General features: G+C 42.8%; 1 protein-coding gene across 1 annotated transcript in view; it reads left to right on the forward strand.

The window, feature by feature from the left end:
* The first annotated feature begins 5,094 nt into the window (after positions 1-5,094).
* The window catches only part of LOC111144528 (platelet derived growth factor receptor like), a 90,664-nt gene continuing 76,887 nt past the window's right edge, over positions 5,095-18,871 (forward strand). The window contains exon 1 of the mRNA XM_022498848.1: positions 5,095-5,272. Coding sequence (XP_022354556.1) covers positions 5,218-5,272 — 55 coding nt within the window. The 5' untranslated portion in view covers positions 5,095-5,217. The remainder of the gene's footprint in view (positions 5,273-18,871) is intronic.

Consider the following 18,871-nt stretch of genomic DNA (forward strand, 5'->3'; position numbering starts at 1 on the left):
TAAGGCATTGGCAGTGTTGGTTTCTTCTGAGCCTCCGTCCTGGGTTTGTAGGAGGTTGTCTTCTGGTATCTTCATATGGTCTTCCCTCTGTGCCTGTGTCTCCATTAACTCTCAGCAGAGTACCAGTGATCTTGGTTTAGGACTCACCCTAATGACCATGTTTTAATGTAATTACCTCTTTAAAGACCGTATTGGGGCCAAATAGGGTCCCATTCTGAAGTACTGGAGGTTAGGACTTCCACATTTAAATTTGGGAAGGAGGAGGGAACACAGTTCAGCTCATTAACGCAGATTTCAGATAAGTGTAGATACCTAAATTTGCCTCAAGTGTTGGGAAAGCAGAATTCCAAAATTATTTTTGATGTACCAGTTAACCAATTTGACAAGGCACTGAGGGCACCTCACTCATAATAGCAAAATAAAAAAGCAAGTAAAAATAAGAAATAAACCTTGCTTATTATTATTGCTTGTTATTAACAAGCAAGACACATGAAAAAATATAACTATGTGAATATAACTATATAGGTTTTTAGCTATGTAGCTACACACAAACACATACATACACTCACACAAACAAATTTAGGTAGCCAATATTTAGCCAAAGACTATTTGATACAAAATATACCTGGGAATGTAGAATTCTAAAACTATTGTCCTAATACCAGCATTAACCAATTATAAAATATAATGGGGACATAAAAGTAGACTTGAGTAAGTTGAAAGCTCATATTATAATATTCCCGGATGGGAAGACTCAATATTGTAAATACAACCATTCTCCCCCCAAACATGAATTCCACGCAATCATCATCAAAACACAATAAAATTTTTATGGAGATTGACAAGCTGATTTCATACTTCATCTGGAAGAGAAAACGTACAATGGTAAGTAAAAGAACAATGATGGAGGCCAAAACAAATGACAAAATATGCTATAAATCAGTACCAATTAAAGCATTCTGGTATTTCTATAGGTATAAATAAAGATCAATAGAAGAGATCAATAGAATAAAACAGAATGGACCCATGTACACATGTAATTTAATACACATTAAAAGTCTACTCAAAAATATGGAGAAAGGACCAATCATTTAACAAATAATAATGTGACATTAACCAAACAATGGAAACACATAAAATTAGATTTCTAACCTGTAATACTAAAAAAAAAAGAAAAAAAGAAAAAATATAGATGGGTTTAAAGACCAAACATAAAAACAAAATTATGTAAATTTGGGGTGAAAATATAAAATAGTTGGATAATCAGAGGCAGAGAAGACCTACCTAAGGAGATATAAAACTCAGAAGCCATGAAAGAAGTCACTGAAAATGTAATTGCTTAAACATTGGTTGTAATTGTTTGAAGAAAGGCACCATTAGCAACACTAAAACACCAGAAAAGGATTAGAAGAAAATGTCTGTGATATGTATAACACCCAAAGAGCTTACAAACCAGAATATATTAAGATTCTACTATTGTAAGACAGTAATAAAAATAACTCGGTTTTCAAAAATAGGCAAATACAAGTGGCTAATAAAAACATGATAAAATGCTCATTCTCAATAGTTAACAAAAGAAAAGGGGATTAAAAGAGCATAAGGAGGGGCACCTGGGTGGCTCAGTTGGTTAAGTGTCTGCCATTCGGCTCAGGTCATAATCCCAGGATCCTGGGACTGAGTCCCATCCCGAGCTCCCTGCTCAGTTGGGAATCTGCTTCTCCTTCTCCCTCTGCCCACTCCTTCCCTCCCTGGCTTGTGCTCTTTCTCTCTCAAATAAATAATAAGTAAATAAAATCGTTTCTTAAAAAAAAGAGCATAATGAGACCCCCCCCACCCCCACCCCACTCCAGGTTATAAATATTGAGTAGCATGAGTTGGGGGAGTTGGGGGGAGGAGGGCTGCTCTAGAGGAAAGCAGAATTGGCTGTCAACAGGGACAGCTTTGTTAAACTGGCAGTGTTCACCAAAAATATGAGATATCATGACCTTTGGCTGAATAATTTCATTTTCACTTCACTTCTTATAGAATGACCACTCATGAGCATCAAGATATTTGGATCACAACAGTTACTGAAGTTTTTTTTGTAAAAGATTTTTTTAAACAATCAAACTAGTTATCAACAGGATGACAATGAAGCTATGGTGCATTTTGCCTTTGAAACCCTTCATAGCTAGTGGAAAGGGTAGGGGACATGAAAAGCCGTTTTTATTATTTTTGTCATTTTCTGTCCTATATAATTCTGTGGAGGTTTTAAGTATCTTTAAGTGGGTTGAGTAATTTAAAAAAAACTTTCTTTAAATAAAAGAAAACACGGGTGGAGCTACTGAGTGCAGCGCATCGTTAATGCCAGGTCTCTTCCTGTGTGGGGCCATCTGGTCGCTCTTCCTCACCAGCAACCCACAGGGGTGATGGAAAGAGCTCCTGAGTGAATCTGGACTCTTCTGGAGTCTGAGGCTTCCAGGAGATTCTCGAGCTTCAATCCAGTCTGCATTCGGCTTCTTAATAACTCAAAATTATAGCTGTGTTCTTCTAATGGTTGCTTCCATGGCCACCTGCTCTTCCGGCTCCTACAAAAGGGGGAGCAGGGTGTGTGTTTCTTCTCTCCGTGGAAGGGTGTGCAATTCCACTCATCTGGCTGCCCTGTTGTCTTGTGCAACACTGAGGCAAGTCACAGTGTATTCACCGCTAGTCTCAGGAGCTTAAGAGAGACAATTTAGTGGCATCTCAAAGAGTTTATAGGGCAGGCCCCGTTGGACAACTTTTATCTGTAGTGATTTCAGCAGCTCATTTTAGTGAGTAGAGTGAGGGGTTAGACCCACAGATCTGGGAGTTAGGCAAAACCTGGGTTATGACTTAGCTACAAGGTTAACTTTGGGCACCCTCATCTATAAAATGGGGACAATACTAACAACAGAAGCTACCTTACAGGCTTGTTGATTGGATCAACAAGAAACTGATTACACCCTGCCTGGAACAGAGTAAGTTCCTAACCCATTATTACTTTCCAGAAACTGGTGATGGAATTCAAAATTTAATAAGACGCAATTCCTACCTTTGAACTCATAGAATGGGGCAGGAGAAAGAAGCATAGCTAGATTCACAACTAAATTCTGCCTTTTGTTCTAAATGCTGTGATAGAAGTTTTCATTATGAGAGAAGGGCTAAGCCCAGCTGGGAGGAGGCAAGATCTGAGCCAAGTTTTGGAAGGCAAGGGAGGCCAGGATTTGGGGTGTGGTGAAAGGGCAGGCAGGTGTATAACAGGAGAGTGGGCTCTTTGGGGCAGAGGGAGTCCCAGGAGCAGCGAACACACAATGAAGCCTGGGGGCGGGTGAAGGCAGTGTGCCGTTAGCATGGAGGGGCATGGCAGAGAGCGGCACCAAGGGAGGCAGCGAGAGAGACCAGCAGGGCAGTGAACTCGGGAGTTTCAGCCTTCCCAGAGGGCTTTTGAGGAGTTTCAATTGCATTAGATGTTTAGAGTATTATTCACAGACCGATGTAGTTGCTGGAATTGTTGGGGTACAAAAAGGAGGGGCAGGGGGACCAACTAGGAGACTGTGGAGTGACGGATGACAGCAAAGAGGGGTGGCCTTGCCGCAGTCAGCAGGTAGACCAGGCAGGGCCTGGTGACTACCGGGAGTCGGGGAGAGGAGGTGTAGACTGACCCAGGCTCCCACACCCGGTAAGAGTGAAGTTGTGGAGTCAGCATGAAAAGCGATCTCTGGGGCGCCTGGGTGGTTCAGTGGGTTAAGCCTCTGCCTTCGACTCAGGTCATGGTCTCAGGGTCCTGGGATCGAGCCCGCATCGGGCTCTCTGCTCAGCAGGGAGCCTGCTTCCTCCTCTCTCTCTGCCTGCCTCTCTGCCTGCTTGTGATCTCTGCCTGTCAAAATAACTAAATAAAATCTTAAAAAAAAAAAAAAAAGCGATCTCTGTGGGGGCAGACCAGGCAGATTCAGCACTCCTTTGTGTGCTCCCCACAAGGAGACGCATACCATTATGGTGGTTCAAATGCTTGTCTTCATGGTACCCACTCCATACGATAGCAATGAGGTCTCAACCGTCATAATAGCAAACACCTTGTAGACACATGTGGAGATAATCATCTAGTTCCCTCCCTCTACCAAGGAGAGAGCTTAAATCTAGAAAGGTGCACGGGAGTTGGGGGAGGAGTTGGGAGTTGGTGGTGGTGTCAGGACCTGAACCCTGGTCTCCGGTATTCCCAGGCAACTGTTTTCTCTGCTGCACTCAAGGGGGAGCAACGTTGGCCCCAGAGCTGGTGACGGTAGGTGGAATTCTTGGTTCCTTGGGCGTTAAGGGGCTGATGAATACTGGTTTGTGCTGAATTCCTTGCCTTCAGGGTTGAGGGAGAAGTCCCCTTCCCGTTATTTTGAATCAAGCTCACTTGAATAGTAATGTTGGAATGAAGTGGGCTAGAGATCTAGATCCTGCTGCTCACTAGGGGCATGTATCTGCAAGCTGCTTTGATCACAGGGGTCTGCAAGCTGAGAAACCCATGACCTTCTCTGCAGAGGGGCTCATTAATGCTAAATTCTCCACCCCACTACAGCCCGCCTTCTGTGGACCCCGCTGTTGCTTCAGTCTCCTTCCCACACTACTCCCATGGCAAACTACCCTTCCAGCCTGGCCAGCCAGCCCTACCCGGCCGGGTCTTGCTCTGTGCTTTGGTCCCTGCTCTCCCGAGAACTGACCCAGGAATCAGAAAAGATGCACACCTGCCGCCTCCACTCCTCCTCTGCTTTCCAAAGTCGAGTAGGGATAATATCTTGGATAATTATGGTTAAATAAGACCCCATCAGTACCTACAGGACTACCCTGGGCCTCGTTGAAGTCAGTAAACTTGGTGAAACGCCCAGGTGGAGAATTTCTTGAATTTCTTGGAATGGACATCTTGCCCTAAGCCCTTCCTCTCCGCGCACGAAAAAGCGCCTCTCTCCACTGCTCCGCTAGGGGGCAGGAGAGGTCACATAACGCTGAATTTAAAAAAAAAAAAAAAAAAAAAAAAGTAAGAAAAGGAAAACTCAACTTTCCCCCAAACTGGTTTCCATCTCATGAAACCGAATCCTCCAGCTGTGGCGTCCCAGACGCCCGCCCTGACACGCCCCTCGCCCGCCGCCTCCCCGCTGCGCCCCTGCCTTTGCTGTCGGCGGCTCCGCGGACCACGGTCCCGGCACCTCTGCCCGTGCGCCCTTTGCCCTGAAGATGAAGGTTTGGCTGTTGCTTGGTTTTCTGCTCCTGCACGAAGCGTTCGAGGAAAGTGAGTGACCCTGAGCGGGGACTACCCAGTTTGTGCCTTCATTTAGCTTTGATCCCCAACCAACATCCTCCCGCAGCCGACAGTCCTCCAGCCAGCTCCTTCTGTTAACTTTTGACCTTCCAAGGCTCGGCTTTGGCCCTGCCCGGTGCACCTGCCTCTTTCCTCCTCTCCACCTCGGGACTCCCCCGGGAACGGTGGCCACTATCCCTTCCCTTAGGGTCCCCACTAGGAACGCATCGGTGCTCCCGGAAAGCCCTTGGCGGGCAAACCGAGCATCCCCCGCCAGCGCCTGGTCCAGCCCCCAGTGTCAACGTGTCTTTCTGGGAGGTGGCGGCGGGAGCAGGGAGCGGTGGCTCGCTGCCACCTCTGCGCGCGCCTTCTCCCCGGATCTCCACTTCTGAGGGTGGTGCCGTCCCAGCAAGGCGATTGCTGATTCTTTGGCAAAATTCGAAGTGTCCTCCTTCTCCTGCGGCAGTCCTTGATTTATTTTCGTATACTACCCTGGGGTTGAATCTTGCAAGATCTACTTAATCAAAAAATCCAGCCGCTGTTAGCACTTCTTAACTGATAGGGAAAAGATAAAGAAAACGCATTTTTTTATAGCACAGGGGCTCCCTAATGCCGCTTGGACTTTTTTTGAGTGTGGGCCTGCCCTGGGCTCACCCCGTTGTTTAGACTCACAACCAGGGTCAGGCTTTATTTGTGTGTGTGTGTGTGTGTGTGTGTGTGTGTGTGTCTATGTATTCTTGTATCTATGTTTATATATGACTTTAGGTTTTTGTTGGGTTGGCCCCATTATTTATTCAAACAGTGTTATTTACGGGTATAGTACATTTGGCCCCTGGGTACATCCTGGTATCCTGGAACCTCCCTCGGAATTCCTCAGCTACAGCCGCGATTTTTGCTTAGTTTTGCTTGAAAGCAGCTTTTGCTATTACGCAATCTCACTCTGGAACCACCTCAGCCTGGCTCACATTTTATCCACTACTCAGTCCTCAGCAGTTCCTGTATTTCCCGTGAAACTGGAGGCATTTGTGTCCTCCCCCCACCCCAACCATATTCTAGTTTGCGAAGGCCAAGATGGTCCTGGGGCTTGAAGCTGAGGTGAGGACCCTCCCGCCCTAGAGACTTGCTGAATCAAAGCTGGGCAATGCTTCTGTCCCAGGAGCAAGGGCTACTCTGCCCAGAGAGGAGCTGGCATGAGGTCACATTGTAAAAGGCACTATTAAGAGGCTCCGGGCAGGTCCTTGAATGTGACTGCTCAAGTGCCAGAAATGCAGAATCTGGTATCTTCTCTCTCTCTCTCTCTCTCTCTCTCTCTTTTTTTTTTTTTACTAGGTCAGGAGATGGCCAGACAAAATAACTTCCAATAGCCCATTTGCTTGGTTATATGGTACACCCATGATGCCTCCCTCCAAGGGCCAGGAGGCAGGATCGCCCACTACCTCCTGGGTCTTTCCCAGCCAGTATGTGTTCAGACCATGGGGATGATTGCAAATAACTACCTGAATCCGCTAGTCTCTATTTAAGTCCAATGTGATTCATAAAAACAAGAAACCTTTGCGAGACAGAGAAAGCTGAGCACAAAGGCTATTTTACAAGAAATAATGGGTACATTTTAGGTGTGCTAATAGTACTGTGGCTTTGTTTTTAAAAGTATATGTAGACGAGTGATCAAGAAAATACTGAATTCATAATTAGAAAAGTATACCTGCTTCATTAAATTATGTAACTGTTTTCTTAAACCCATTAAGAATATTTGTTTTGTTTTGTTCTGTTTTGAGTGATCACGTGGCTGGCTGGTTCAGGAACCAGCCAAAGACCGAGGCATATACAGAAGCCGTCCAGCACCAGTCTGATGGGCAGGTTGGACCAAGCTGCACCCAGTCCATCGCAGAGCACACACCACAGCCACAAGGCCCATGACTCAGCTCAGGCCACTGCCTTTTGTTTTTCTGATCATTTCTAAAAAAGGTCTTCTGATAGTTGAAGGCTACCCTGAGAGCACATATTGGTTCTACATCTGGTTCTACCCCAGTGATGTTTGCCTTGCCTAAATCTGAAATGCGTTGTTTACATCTTTAGAAGTAGTATAATCTTGTCTCATGAAGAATGAGAGCCAGAAAGGCACCTGCTACTCAGGAGGCATGAAAGTGAGGGACTGAGACCGTAAATAGCTCGGACCCCCTTTAGAGTCAGGTCCGGCATCCAGCCCGGGATTGTCAGCATTTGTATGGAATCTGTACCCGCTGGGTTTCTTCATATGGTGCTGCTGTTCTTACATACTAGACTATAAAATCCCAAGCCCTTACTGGTTTTTCATTTACATAAATATTTACATAAATAGTTTTAATATATTTCATTTATTTAATACATCCATAAAAATGGATTTGCTCCTGTTTTGTTGAATTTACCCCAGATATTTGGTCAATGCTAATGTGATCTTCAGTCTCACGTGGGCTTGTTTGTATCCCGTGGAAGGTTCTGTGTTGGGGAGGACAGCAGGAATTTGTTGTGATACCAGGGCAAAGTAGCCTATCTCTAAGGGGGCAGGGAGGGAGACACAGGCTCATGAATCTTCAATCAGGACTCTAGCATTTTTGCATCTCCATGTATCCCTTGGAAAAGGAGTATAAAAATTAGCTCAGGAATCCTTATAACGAAAAAAGAATTATAAAAATCCTCACCATTTAGGAGTGCAAATAATGGTTCTAAACACATGGGATCTTGGCCCATATGTTTGACATACAAAATAATCTCCCATCCTTAGAGTCAAAAACGAGAAGAGTTTGATGGCGACAGAGAGACTAGGCAGGTGATGGCCAGATGAGTGAGTCCTGAGGACTGATGCCTCTCCCTGGACAGGGTTGAGAGGCCCCGACTCTGGTGCCCATAATCTAATGGGGAGGACAGCGAGTGGACCAACAAGAAAAGCTAAAAATAGCAGGAAGTGCTAAGCGGCACGAGGAATCATAACCTGGACATATTTGTTCCCCAGGGCTGCTGAAACAAAGCACCACAGACCAGGTGGCTTAGGACAACAGAAGTTGAGTGTCGCCCAGTTCCAGAAGCTAGCGGTCAGAAAGCAAGGTGTGTGCAGGACCAGCTGCGTCTGCAGCGCTGGGTCTCACTGCCTCTTCCTGGCTTTTGCCGGTGGTGGCTGGCTGTCCTTCCTGCTCCTGGGCTTGTAGCTGAATCACCCCAATTGCCCCCTGTTGCCACGAGGTGCTCTGCATCCTATGTGTGTTTGAATTGCAAGTGGCATTTCCCTCTGTATGTGCCTCTTTTTTTTAAAAGATTGATTTGTTAGTGTGGCCAGGTAGGGGGAGGGGCCAAGGGAGAGAGTCCTGAAGCAGCCCACCTACGCCAAACCCAGCCCTCCCCACCTCCACTGAGCCTGGAGGCTCGATCCCATGACCCTGAGATCATGACCTGAGCTGAAATCAAGAGTTGGACACTTAACTGACTGAGCCACCCACGCACCCCATGTGTCTTTTTATAAGAACAGCAGCACATTGGATCGGAGCCCTCCCTGAGGACCTCCTCTTAACTTGGTTACAACCACCAAGCTCTTATTTCCAAATGAGGTCGCACTCAGCCCTACCACAGGGTAGGACTTCAGTGTACCTTTTGGTGGGCACAAGTCAACATGTAACATAGGGTTAGAGGATAGAAGGTGCACGGAGGGGAGTGAGAGCATGGTTTGGATAGGGGAGTCAGAGGCCTGGCCAGAGAGAGGACGTACAGGTAGCAAGTGTCGGGAAGAAGAGGTGTGCAGGACAAGGCGGGGTGCAGGGAGGAGGGGTCCGGGGGTGGGGGAGCCTTGCAGCAGTTTCCAGGTGGTCCTGTGGCCAGTGTGGCCAGAGGACCGAGAGGTGGGAGACAGAAACTGGCAAGCCTAGTAGAGCACAGGAAGACTTGGGGCTTTATTCTGAATTAGATGGAAGTCACTGGGCCGTCTTGAGGACAGGAGCGCCCCTGATGCGACTGATGTTTTTAAAGGCAGGAGTGCTCGGGAGGAAGTTGGGAGCTTACACGGGGAGCGGTTTTAATAGTCCGTGTGCTAAGTGGCTTGGTCTGGCGTGGCTACCGTGGCTGTAGGCACTTCTTCCTGCAGACGAGGATCGGGTTCTATGAAGCCAAAAGGATTTGTGGCTGGATTTGATGTGGCCCAGGAGAGAAAGGAAGAACCACGTGGGACTCTGAGGTTTTTATTCTGAGCCGCTGTGTGAATAGAGTTGTCATAGGCTGGTAAAGGGACACGGGGGAAGGAACCAGACGGAAGGGGCCTCCGGAGGTCAGTTTGGACACGTTCAATTGGAGATGCCTGCTAGCTTTCCAAGTGGCCGTGCTGAGTAAGCGACGGAATATTCCGATCTGGAGTTTCGAGGCAAAGTCAGGACAGGACCAGGCAGCAGCTGGCAGCACAAAAATGCTGCTGGGACCCAGGAGGCTGTGTCAGGCCACTTAGAGATTGAGTGTCCTAAACGGCTGAGGTGAGCTGCAAGGATTAAGCCCTTGGCACTTGGGTCATTCAGGAAAGGACGATGAGCAAACACTGCCAAAGAGACTGAAAAGGAGTTGGGCGAGATGGAGGTAAAAACAAAATAGACACCAAAAGCAAAGACGGCACTGTGTTTTAGGACCCAGGCAAACAGAGTGCTTCAAGAAGAGAGTGATTATTTCTCAATACATACCAATATCTGATCTTTAGGTCGTACACCTGAAACTAATATATCAATTATATTTTTAAATAAGAGCAATCAACACTGTTCGAATGAACATTATAAGGAATAATTCAAAGCAAGGTTTTTATTATTGAAATATAGTTAACGTACATTAGTACATAAATGTCATGTGTAGGACCTACTGATTCAACATTTACATTCATTATGACATGCTCACCACTGTGACTGGAGTTACCATACAAAGTTATTTCAGTATTATTGACTCTATTCCCTATGCTGTACTTTACAGCCCTGTGACTGACTCATTTTGGAACTGGAAGCTTGTACCTCCTATTCTCCTTCACCTCTTTCACCTGTTCCCTGACCCCCCACCCCTGCTTTGGTAACCTGTATTTCTTACATCTATGTGTTTCCTTCACTTTTATTTTATTTGTTCATTTGTTTTTTAGGTTCTACATATAAGTGAAATCACATTTGTCTAACACTGTCTGACTTATGTCACTTAGCATAATACACCCTAGTTCCTCCATGTTGTTGCAAATGGCAGAATCTCATTTTTTATGGCTGAGTACTATTCCATTGTTATATATATATCACATCTTTATCCATTCATCTATCAAAGGACACTCAGGTTGCTTCCATATCTTGCCTATTATAAATAATGTTGCAATGAAGGTAGAAATATATATATGTGTATATATATATATCTTAGAATTAGTATTTTAATTTTCTTATAAATACTCAGAAGTGGAATTGTTGTATCATATGGCATTTCTATTTTTAATATTTTGAGGAAGCTTCATACTGTTTCTTTATTAACATATAATGTATTAATAGCCCCAGGGGTATAGGCCTGTGAATTGTCAGGCTTACACACTTCACAGCACTCACCATAGTACATACCTTCCCCAATGTCCATAACCCAGCTACCTTATCCCTCCCCCAGCAACCCTCAGTTTGTTTCCTGAGATTAAAAGTCTCTTAATGTTCCCCCACAACCCCCACCCTGCCTTTCAGATTTCTCATATCAGAAAGATCACATGATAATTGCCTTTCTCTGATTGACTTATTTTGCTTAGCATAATACCCTCTAGTTCCATCCATGTCATTGCAAATGGCAAGATCTTGGGTTCTTTGATGGCTGCATAGTATTCCTGTGTGTGTGTGTGTGTATGTGTGTGTGTGTGTATGTGTGTATCACATTTTCTTTATCCATTCATCGTCTGTTGATGGACATCTGGGTTCTTTCCATAGTTTGGCTATTGTGGACATTGCTGCTATAAACATTTGGATTCACATGCCCCTTTGGATCACTACATTTGTGTCTTTAGGGTAAATACCCAGTAGTGCGATTGTTGGATTGTAGAGTAGCTCTATTTTCAACTTTTTGAGGAACCTCCATACTGTTTTCCAGAGTGGCTGCACCGGTTTGCATTCCCACCAATAGTGTAGGAGGGTCCCCCTTTCTCTGCATCCTCGCCAGCATCTGTCATTTCCTGACTTGTTAATTTTAGCCATTTTGACTGGTGTGAGGTGGTATCTCACTGTGGTTTTGATTTGTATTTCCCTGATGCCAAGTGATGTGGAGCACTTTTTCATGAGTCTGTTCACCATTTGGATGTCATCTTTGTCGGAATATCTATGTCTTCTGTTCATGTCTTTTTTTTTTTTTTTTTTTTTTGACAGACAGATCACAAGTAGGCAGAGAGGCAGGCAGAGAGAGAGAGAGAGGAGGAGGAGGCAGGCTCCCTGCTGAGCAGAGAGTCCGATGTGGGACTCGATCCCAGGACCCTGGGATCATGACCTGAGCCGAAGGCAGAGGCTTTAACCACTGAGCCATCCAGGCGCCCCTTCTGTTCATGTCTTGATTAGATTATTCTTTGGGTGTTGAGTTTGCTAAGCTCTTTATAGATTTTGGATACTAGCTCTTTATCTGATATGTCATTTGCAAATATATTCTCCCATTCTGTCAGTTGCCTTTGGTTTTGTTGACTGTTTCCTTTGCTGTGCAAAAGTTTTTGATCTTGATGAAGTCCCAATAGTTCATTTCTGCCCTTGCTTCCTTCGCCTTTGGCAATGTTTCTAGGAAGAAGTTGCTGCGGCTGAGGTCGAAGAAGTTGCTGCCTGTGTTTTCCTCAAGGAAATCCATCCAAAGATGGATTCCTGTCTCACACTGAGGTCTTTCCTCCATTTTGAGTCTATTTTTGTGTGTGGTGTAAGGCAATGGTCCAGTTTCATTCTTCTGCATGTGGCTGTCCCAATTTTCCCAACACCATTTGTTGAAGAGACTGTCTTTTTTCCATTGGACATTCTTTCCTGCTTTGTTGAAGATTAGTTCACCATAGAGTTGAGGGTCTATTTCTGGGCTCTCTATTCTGTTCCATTGATCTGTCTGTCTGTTTTTGTGCCAGTACAATACTGTCTTGATGATGACAGCTTTGTAATAAAGCTTAAAGTCTGGAATTGTGCTGCTGCCAACTTTGGTTCTCTTTTTCAACATTCTTCTGGCTATTCGAGGTCTTTTCTGGTTCCATACAAATTTTAGGATTATTTGTTCCACTTCTTTGAAAAAAATGGATGGTATTTTGATAGGAATTGCATTAAATGTGTAGATTGCTTTAGGTAGCATACACATTTTCACAATATTTGTTCTTCTAATCCATGAACATGAACGTTTTTCCATTTCTTTGTGTCTTCCTCAATTTCTTTCATGAGTACTTTATAGTTTTCTGAGTATAGATTCTTTGCCTCTTTGGTTAGGTTTATTCCTAGATATCTTATGGTTTGGGGTGCAATTGTAAATGGGATTGACTCCTTAATTTCTCTTTCTTCTGTCTTGGTGGTGGTGTAAAGAAATGCAACTGATTTCTGTGGATTGATTTTATATCCTGACACTTTACTGAATTCCTATACAAGTTCTAGCAGATTTGGAGTGGAGTCTTTTGGGTTTTCCACATATAGTAGCATATCATCTGCAAAGAGTGATAGTTTGACTCATTTGCCGATTTGGATGCCTTTAATTTTTTTGTTGTCTGATTGCTGAGGCTAGGACTTCTAGTACTATGTTGAATAACAATGGTGATAGTGGATATCCCTGCCGTGTTCCTGACCTTAGGGGAGAAGCATTTTTCCCCATTGAGTTTTTCCCCATTGAGAATGATATTTGCTGTGGGTTTTTCATAGATGGCTTTGATGATATTGAGGTATGTACCCTCTGTCCCTACACTGTGAAAAGTTTTGACCAAGAAAGGATGCTGTACTTTGTCAAATGCTTTTTCAGCATCTATTGAGAGTATTGTATGGTTCTTATTCTTTCTTTTATTAATGTGTTGTGTCACATTGATTCATTTGCAGATGTTGAACCAATCTTGCAGCCCAGGAATAAATCCCCCTTGGTTGTGGTGAATAATCCTTTTAATGTACTGTTGGATCCTATTGGCTAGTATTTTGCTGAGAATTTTTGCATCCATATTCATCAAGGATATTGGTCTGTAATTATCCTTTTTGTTGGGGTCTTTGGTTTTGGGATCAAGGTAATGCTGGCCTCATAAAATGAGTTTGGAAGTTTGCTTCCATTTCTATTTTTGGAATAGTTTCAGGAGAATAGGTTAATTCTTCTTTAAATGTTTGGTAGAATTCCCCTGGGAAGCTGTCTGGCCTTGGACTCTTGTTTTTTGGGAGATTTTTGATGACTGCTTCAATCTTCTTACTAGTTATGGGTCTGTTCAGGCTTTCTATTTCTTCCTGGTTCAGTTGTGGTAGTTTATATGTCTCTAGGAATGCATCCATTTCTTCCAGATTGTCAAATTTGCTGGCGTATAGTTGTGCATAATATGTTCTTATTTATAATTGTTTGTATTTCTTTGGTGTTGGTTGTGATCTCTCCTCTTTCATTCATGATTTTATTGATTTGGGTCCTTTCTCTTTTCTTTTTCATAAATCTGGCCAGGGGTTTATCAATCTTATTAATTCTTTTAAAGAACCAGCTCCTAGTTTCATTGATTTGTTCTACTATTCTTTTGGTTTCTATTTCATTGATTTCTGCTCTGATCTTTATTATTTCTTTTCTCCTGCTGGGTTTAGCTTTCTTTCTTTTTTTTTAAAAATATTTTATTTATTTATTTGACAGAGAGAGATCATAAGTAGGCAGAGAGGCAGGCAGAGAGAGAGAGGAGGAAGCAGGCTCCCTGCTGAGCAGAGAGCCCAATGTGGGACTGGATCCCAGAACCCTGAGATCATGACCTGAGCCGAAGGCAGAGGTTTAACCCACTGAGCCACCCAGGCACCCATGGGGTTAGCTTTCTATGCTACTCTTTCTCCAGCTCCCTTAGATGTAGGGTTAGGTTGTGTACTTGAGATCTTTCTTGTTTCTTGAGAAAGATTTGTATTTCTTAATACTTTCCTCTCAGGACTACCTTTGCTGTTTCCCAAAGATTTTGAACAGTTGTGTTTTCATTTTCATTTGTTGTTGAATTTTTAATGACTTTTTAAAGTTCTTCTTTAATTTCCTGGTTGACCCATCATTCTTTAATAGGATGTTCTTTAGCCTCCTGTATTTAAGTTCTTTCCAACTTTCCTCTTGTGATTGAGTTCTAGCTTCAGAGCACTGTGGTCTGAAAATATGCAGAGAATGATCCCAATCTTTTGTGTACCAGATGAGATGTGATTTCTGTTGAGAAATCAACAGATGTGATACCAGTTGAGATGGAGATCTGTGATGTCTGTCTGGTCCAGTGTGTCATTTAAAGCCTTTATTTTCTTGCCAATCTTTTGCTTAGATGATCTTTCCCTTTCAGTGAAAGGGGGGTGTTAAAATCCCCTACTATTATTATATTATTGTCAATGTGTTTCTTTGATTTTATTAATTAGTTTATATAATTGGCTGCTCCCATGTTAAAAGCATAAATATTTAAAATTGTTAGATCTTCTTATTGGACAGACCCTTTAAGTATGCTATAATATTTCTACCGTTGTATGTTACAGACCTTCTGTCCTAAGCTTCTTTCAGGATTTTCTCTTTGTCACTGAGACTTGTAGGTTTTAGTATTAGATGGCAGGGTGAAGACCTATTTTTATTGATTTTGAGGGGGTTCCTCTGTGCCTCCTGGATTTTGATGCTTGTTCCCTTCATCAGATTAGGGAAGTTGTCTGCTATAATTTGCTGCTATATACCTTCTGTCCCCCTGCTTCTTTTTCTGGTATCCCAATTATTCTAATTTTGTTTCATCTTATGGTATCACTTCTCTCTCAAATTCTCCCCTCGTGGTCCAGTAGTTGTTTGTTTCTCTTTTGCTCAGCGTTTTTATTCTCCATCATTTGGTCTTCTATATCATTAATTCTCTTTTCTGCCTCATTTAACCTAGCAGTAAGAGCCTCCATTTTTTATTGCACCTCATTAATAGCTTTTTTGATTTCAGCTTGGTTAGATTTAGTTCTTTATTTCTCCAGAAAGGGATTTTATTCCTCCAGAAAGGGATTCTCTATTATCTTCCATGCTTTTTTTGAGCCCATCTAGCACCTTGATAATTGTCATTCTGAACTCTAGTTCTGGCATATTACTAATGTCCATATTGATTAGGTCCCTAGCCATCGGTACTGCCTCTTGTTCTTTTTCTTTTCCTTTTTTTCTTTTGTGGTAAGTTTTTCTGCCTTGTCATTTTATCCAGATAAGAATTGGTGAATGAGAGAACAAAATACTAAAAGGGTAGCAACAACCCCAGAAAAATATACACCAACCGAATCAGAAGAGAGCTGAAACCCAGGGGAAGAAAGAAGGTGGGGGGAGAAATTTATATATATGGTGGTGAATAGAACAGAGCCACACACTTGATTTTGGGTGTATTTTGGTCTGTTGGAAGAAACTACCTCCCAAAATTTTAAAGAAAGAAAAACTTATATACACACAAAAAAATAAGGATAAACACGATGAAGGGATGGAATATGACTGTAAAGATGAAAATTTAAAAAGATTCTAAAAAAGGAATTGGTAAGATGATGTTGGTTGAAAACAAGAAAAAAAAAAAAGGAGGAAAGAATGTGATCAGGCTGGAGACTAGAACAAAGCCATGCACTGGATTTAGGGTATATTTTGAACTATTAGAAGAAATTGCATCCCAAAATTTTAAGGAAAAAATACCCTATATGTTAGGTTAAATACAATAAAGGGATAAAATGTGACTATATATAAAATGTGCCTATAACAATAAACATTTTTTAAAAGATTTTTTAAAAATGTATTGATAAAATGAAATAGTTAAAAAAAGTTAAAATAAGAAAGAGGAACAATTTTAAAAATAGAATAAGAAAAAAATAAAATTAAAAAATTTAACTTTGAAAGACTAAAGGATCATGGGGAAAAAAGCCATGAATTCTATGTGTTGCTTTTCCCTAGCTCTGGAGTTCTGCATTTCTCATTGAGTAGTGAACTTGGTCTTGGTTGGATGTTCTTGCTGATCTTTTGGAGAGGGGCCTATTGCAGTGATTCTCAAATGTCTTTGCCTGAGGCAGAATTGCACCACCCTTGCCAGGGGCCAGGCTAAGTAATCTGCTTGGGTTCCCTTACCGGAGTTTTTGTTCCCTGAATGCATTCCATAGGGCTTTCGAGGACAGGAATGAAAATGGCGGTCTCCCAATCTCTGGCCTGGAGGAGCAGAGAGCTCAGCACCCCACTCCTCAGTACACCCTCAGAGGAAAGCAGTCAATCCGTCCCTATCCCTGGTCTCCTGCTCCACTCTGAGCTCACCCAGCTCCAACAGAGTGTTTCTATCTCTGGTGCCCAGCCCTGTTTGGAGTCTCCAAACCCAGCAGATTCCTGTAGCGCATCCCTGTGCCACTCTTCTCAGAGGAGGAAGGAAGAGGATCTCTCTGGATCTGCCACTTGTGGGGTCCCTGCTTGAAGAGCAGTGGCCTGACTGTGCTTTGGAACATGGTTTAAGGTAACCAAGAGCTGAGCGCCCCCTCCTTGGCTCCATCTCTGCAGCTGGTTTCCTCACCCCAGTACTTGGGAGCTCTGCCACTCTCAGACACCCCTGGTCTTTTTGTGACCCCTAGGTCTTGAGACCACACAGTCCCTGAGAGGGCTCCACCCCCGCTTAGACTTTGGAGTGACATTTCTCGGTGGAGCAGACTTCTAAAAGTTCCAATTTTGTGCTCCCCTGCTCTCTCACTTGCTGGGAGCTGACCCCTCCCCCCATGGTCTCTCTTCCCATATATCCCCCCGGATTCACTTCTCTGCACGTCCTACTTTCTGGAAAGTGCTTGATTTTCTGTTCCTAGGATTGCTGCTTTTCTTCTCTTCTATCTCCTGTTGAGTTTATAGGTGTTCAGAATGGTTTGATAAATATCTAGCTGAATTCCTGGGACCTCATGATATTTAGGTCTCCTACTCCTCCACCATCTTACTCCTCCCTCCTATACAGTTTTCTATGGTGGCTGCACCCATTCACATTCTCACCAATGGTACAGGAGGGCTCCTTTTTATCCACATCCTCACCAACACTTCTTTGTGTTGTTGATTTTGACCATTCTGACAAGTGTGAGGTGATGTCTCACTGTGGGTTGTTTTTTTTTTTTTTTAATAAAGTCTTGTTTTTAAATATTTTATTTATTTATTTGTCAGATAGAGGAAAGAGAGTACAAACACAGGGAGCAGCAGGCAGAGAGAGAAGCAGGCTCCCTGCTGAGCAAGGAGCCCCACACTGGACTCAATCCCAAGAACCTGGGATCATGACCTGAGCCAAAGGCAGATGCTTACCCAGGTGTCCTCTTACTGTAGTTTTGATTGGCATTTACCTGATGGTTAATGATGTTGAACAGTTTTTCATGTGTTTGTCAGCCATCTATATGTCATCTTTGGAAAAATGTCTTTTCGGGTTCTGTGTCTATTTTTTTATTAATTTTTAAAATTTTTAAATTAACATATAATGTATTATTAGCCCCAGGGGTACAGGTCTGTGAATTGCCAGGTTTACACACTTCACATCACTCACCATAGCACATACCTTCTCTGTGTCCATTTTTAAACCAGACTCTTTTTGGTATTGAGTTGTGTCACATCTTTATTTTGAATATTAATCCCTCATCAGATACATAATTTGCAAATACCTTCTCCTATTCATGAGGTTGCCTTTTCCTTTTGTTGATGGTTTCCTTTGCTGTGCAAAACGTTTCAGTTAGATGTAATCTAACAGTTAGATGTAATCTCAGTTATCTTTCCTTTTGTTGCCTTTGCCTATAGAGAGATCCAAAAAATATTGCTAAGACCAATGTTTAAAAATTTACTGCCTGTATTTCTTTTAGGAGTTTTATGGTTTCAAGTCTTACATTTAGGTCTTTCATCCATTCTGATTTCATATACTGATTTGTATATTGATTTGACTTTTTTTATTATGTTAGTCACCGTACACTTTGTCATTAGTTTTTGATGTAGTGTTCCAAGATTCATTGTTTATGTATAACACCCAGTGCTCCATGCAATATGTGCCCTCCTTAATACCCATTTGTACATAGTGTAAGACAGTGGTCCAGTTTCATTCTTTTGCATGTAGCTTTCCCATTTTCCCAACAACCCATTTTTTTTCCAACACCATTTCTTGAAGAGACTGTTTTTCCCCCATTGTATATTCTTATCCTCTTTGACCTTATAAGGGTTGACTGTTGGATTCTCTATTCTGTTCCACTGATCTCTTTGTCTGTTTTTATATCAGTACCACACTGTTTTTGTTTTTGTAGCTCTGTTGTGTACTTGAAATCTGGGAGCACGATTCCTAAACCCTTGTTTTTCTTTCTCAAGATTGTTTTGGCTTTTTAGTGTCTTGTAATTCCATTCAAATTTTAGGAGTATTTGTTTCAGTTCTGTGAAAAATACATTGATATTTTGACGGGGTAGCACTGAATCTGTAAATTGCTTTGG

Source organism: Enhydra lutris, unplaced genomic scaffold, assembly GCF_002288905.1.
Source record: "Enhydra lutris kenyoni isolate GAN:26980312 unplaced genomic scaffold, ASM228890v2 scaffoldscaffold11, whole genome shotgun sequence".
NCBI classification, from domain to species: Eukaryota; Metazoa; Chordata; class Mammalia; order Carnivora; family Mustelidae; genus Enhydra; species Enhydra lutris.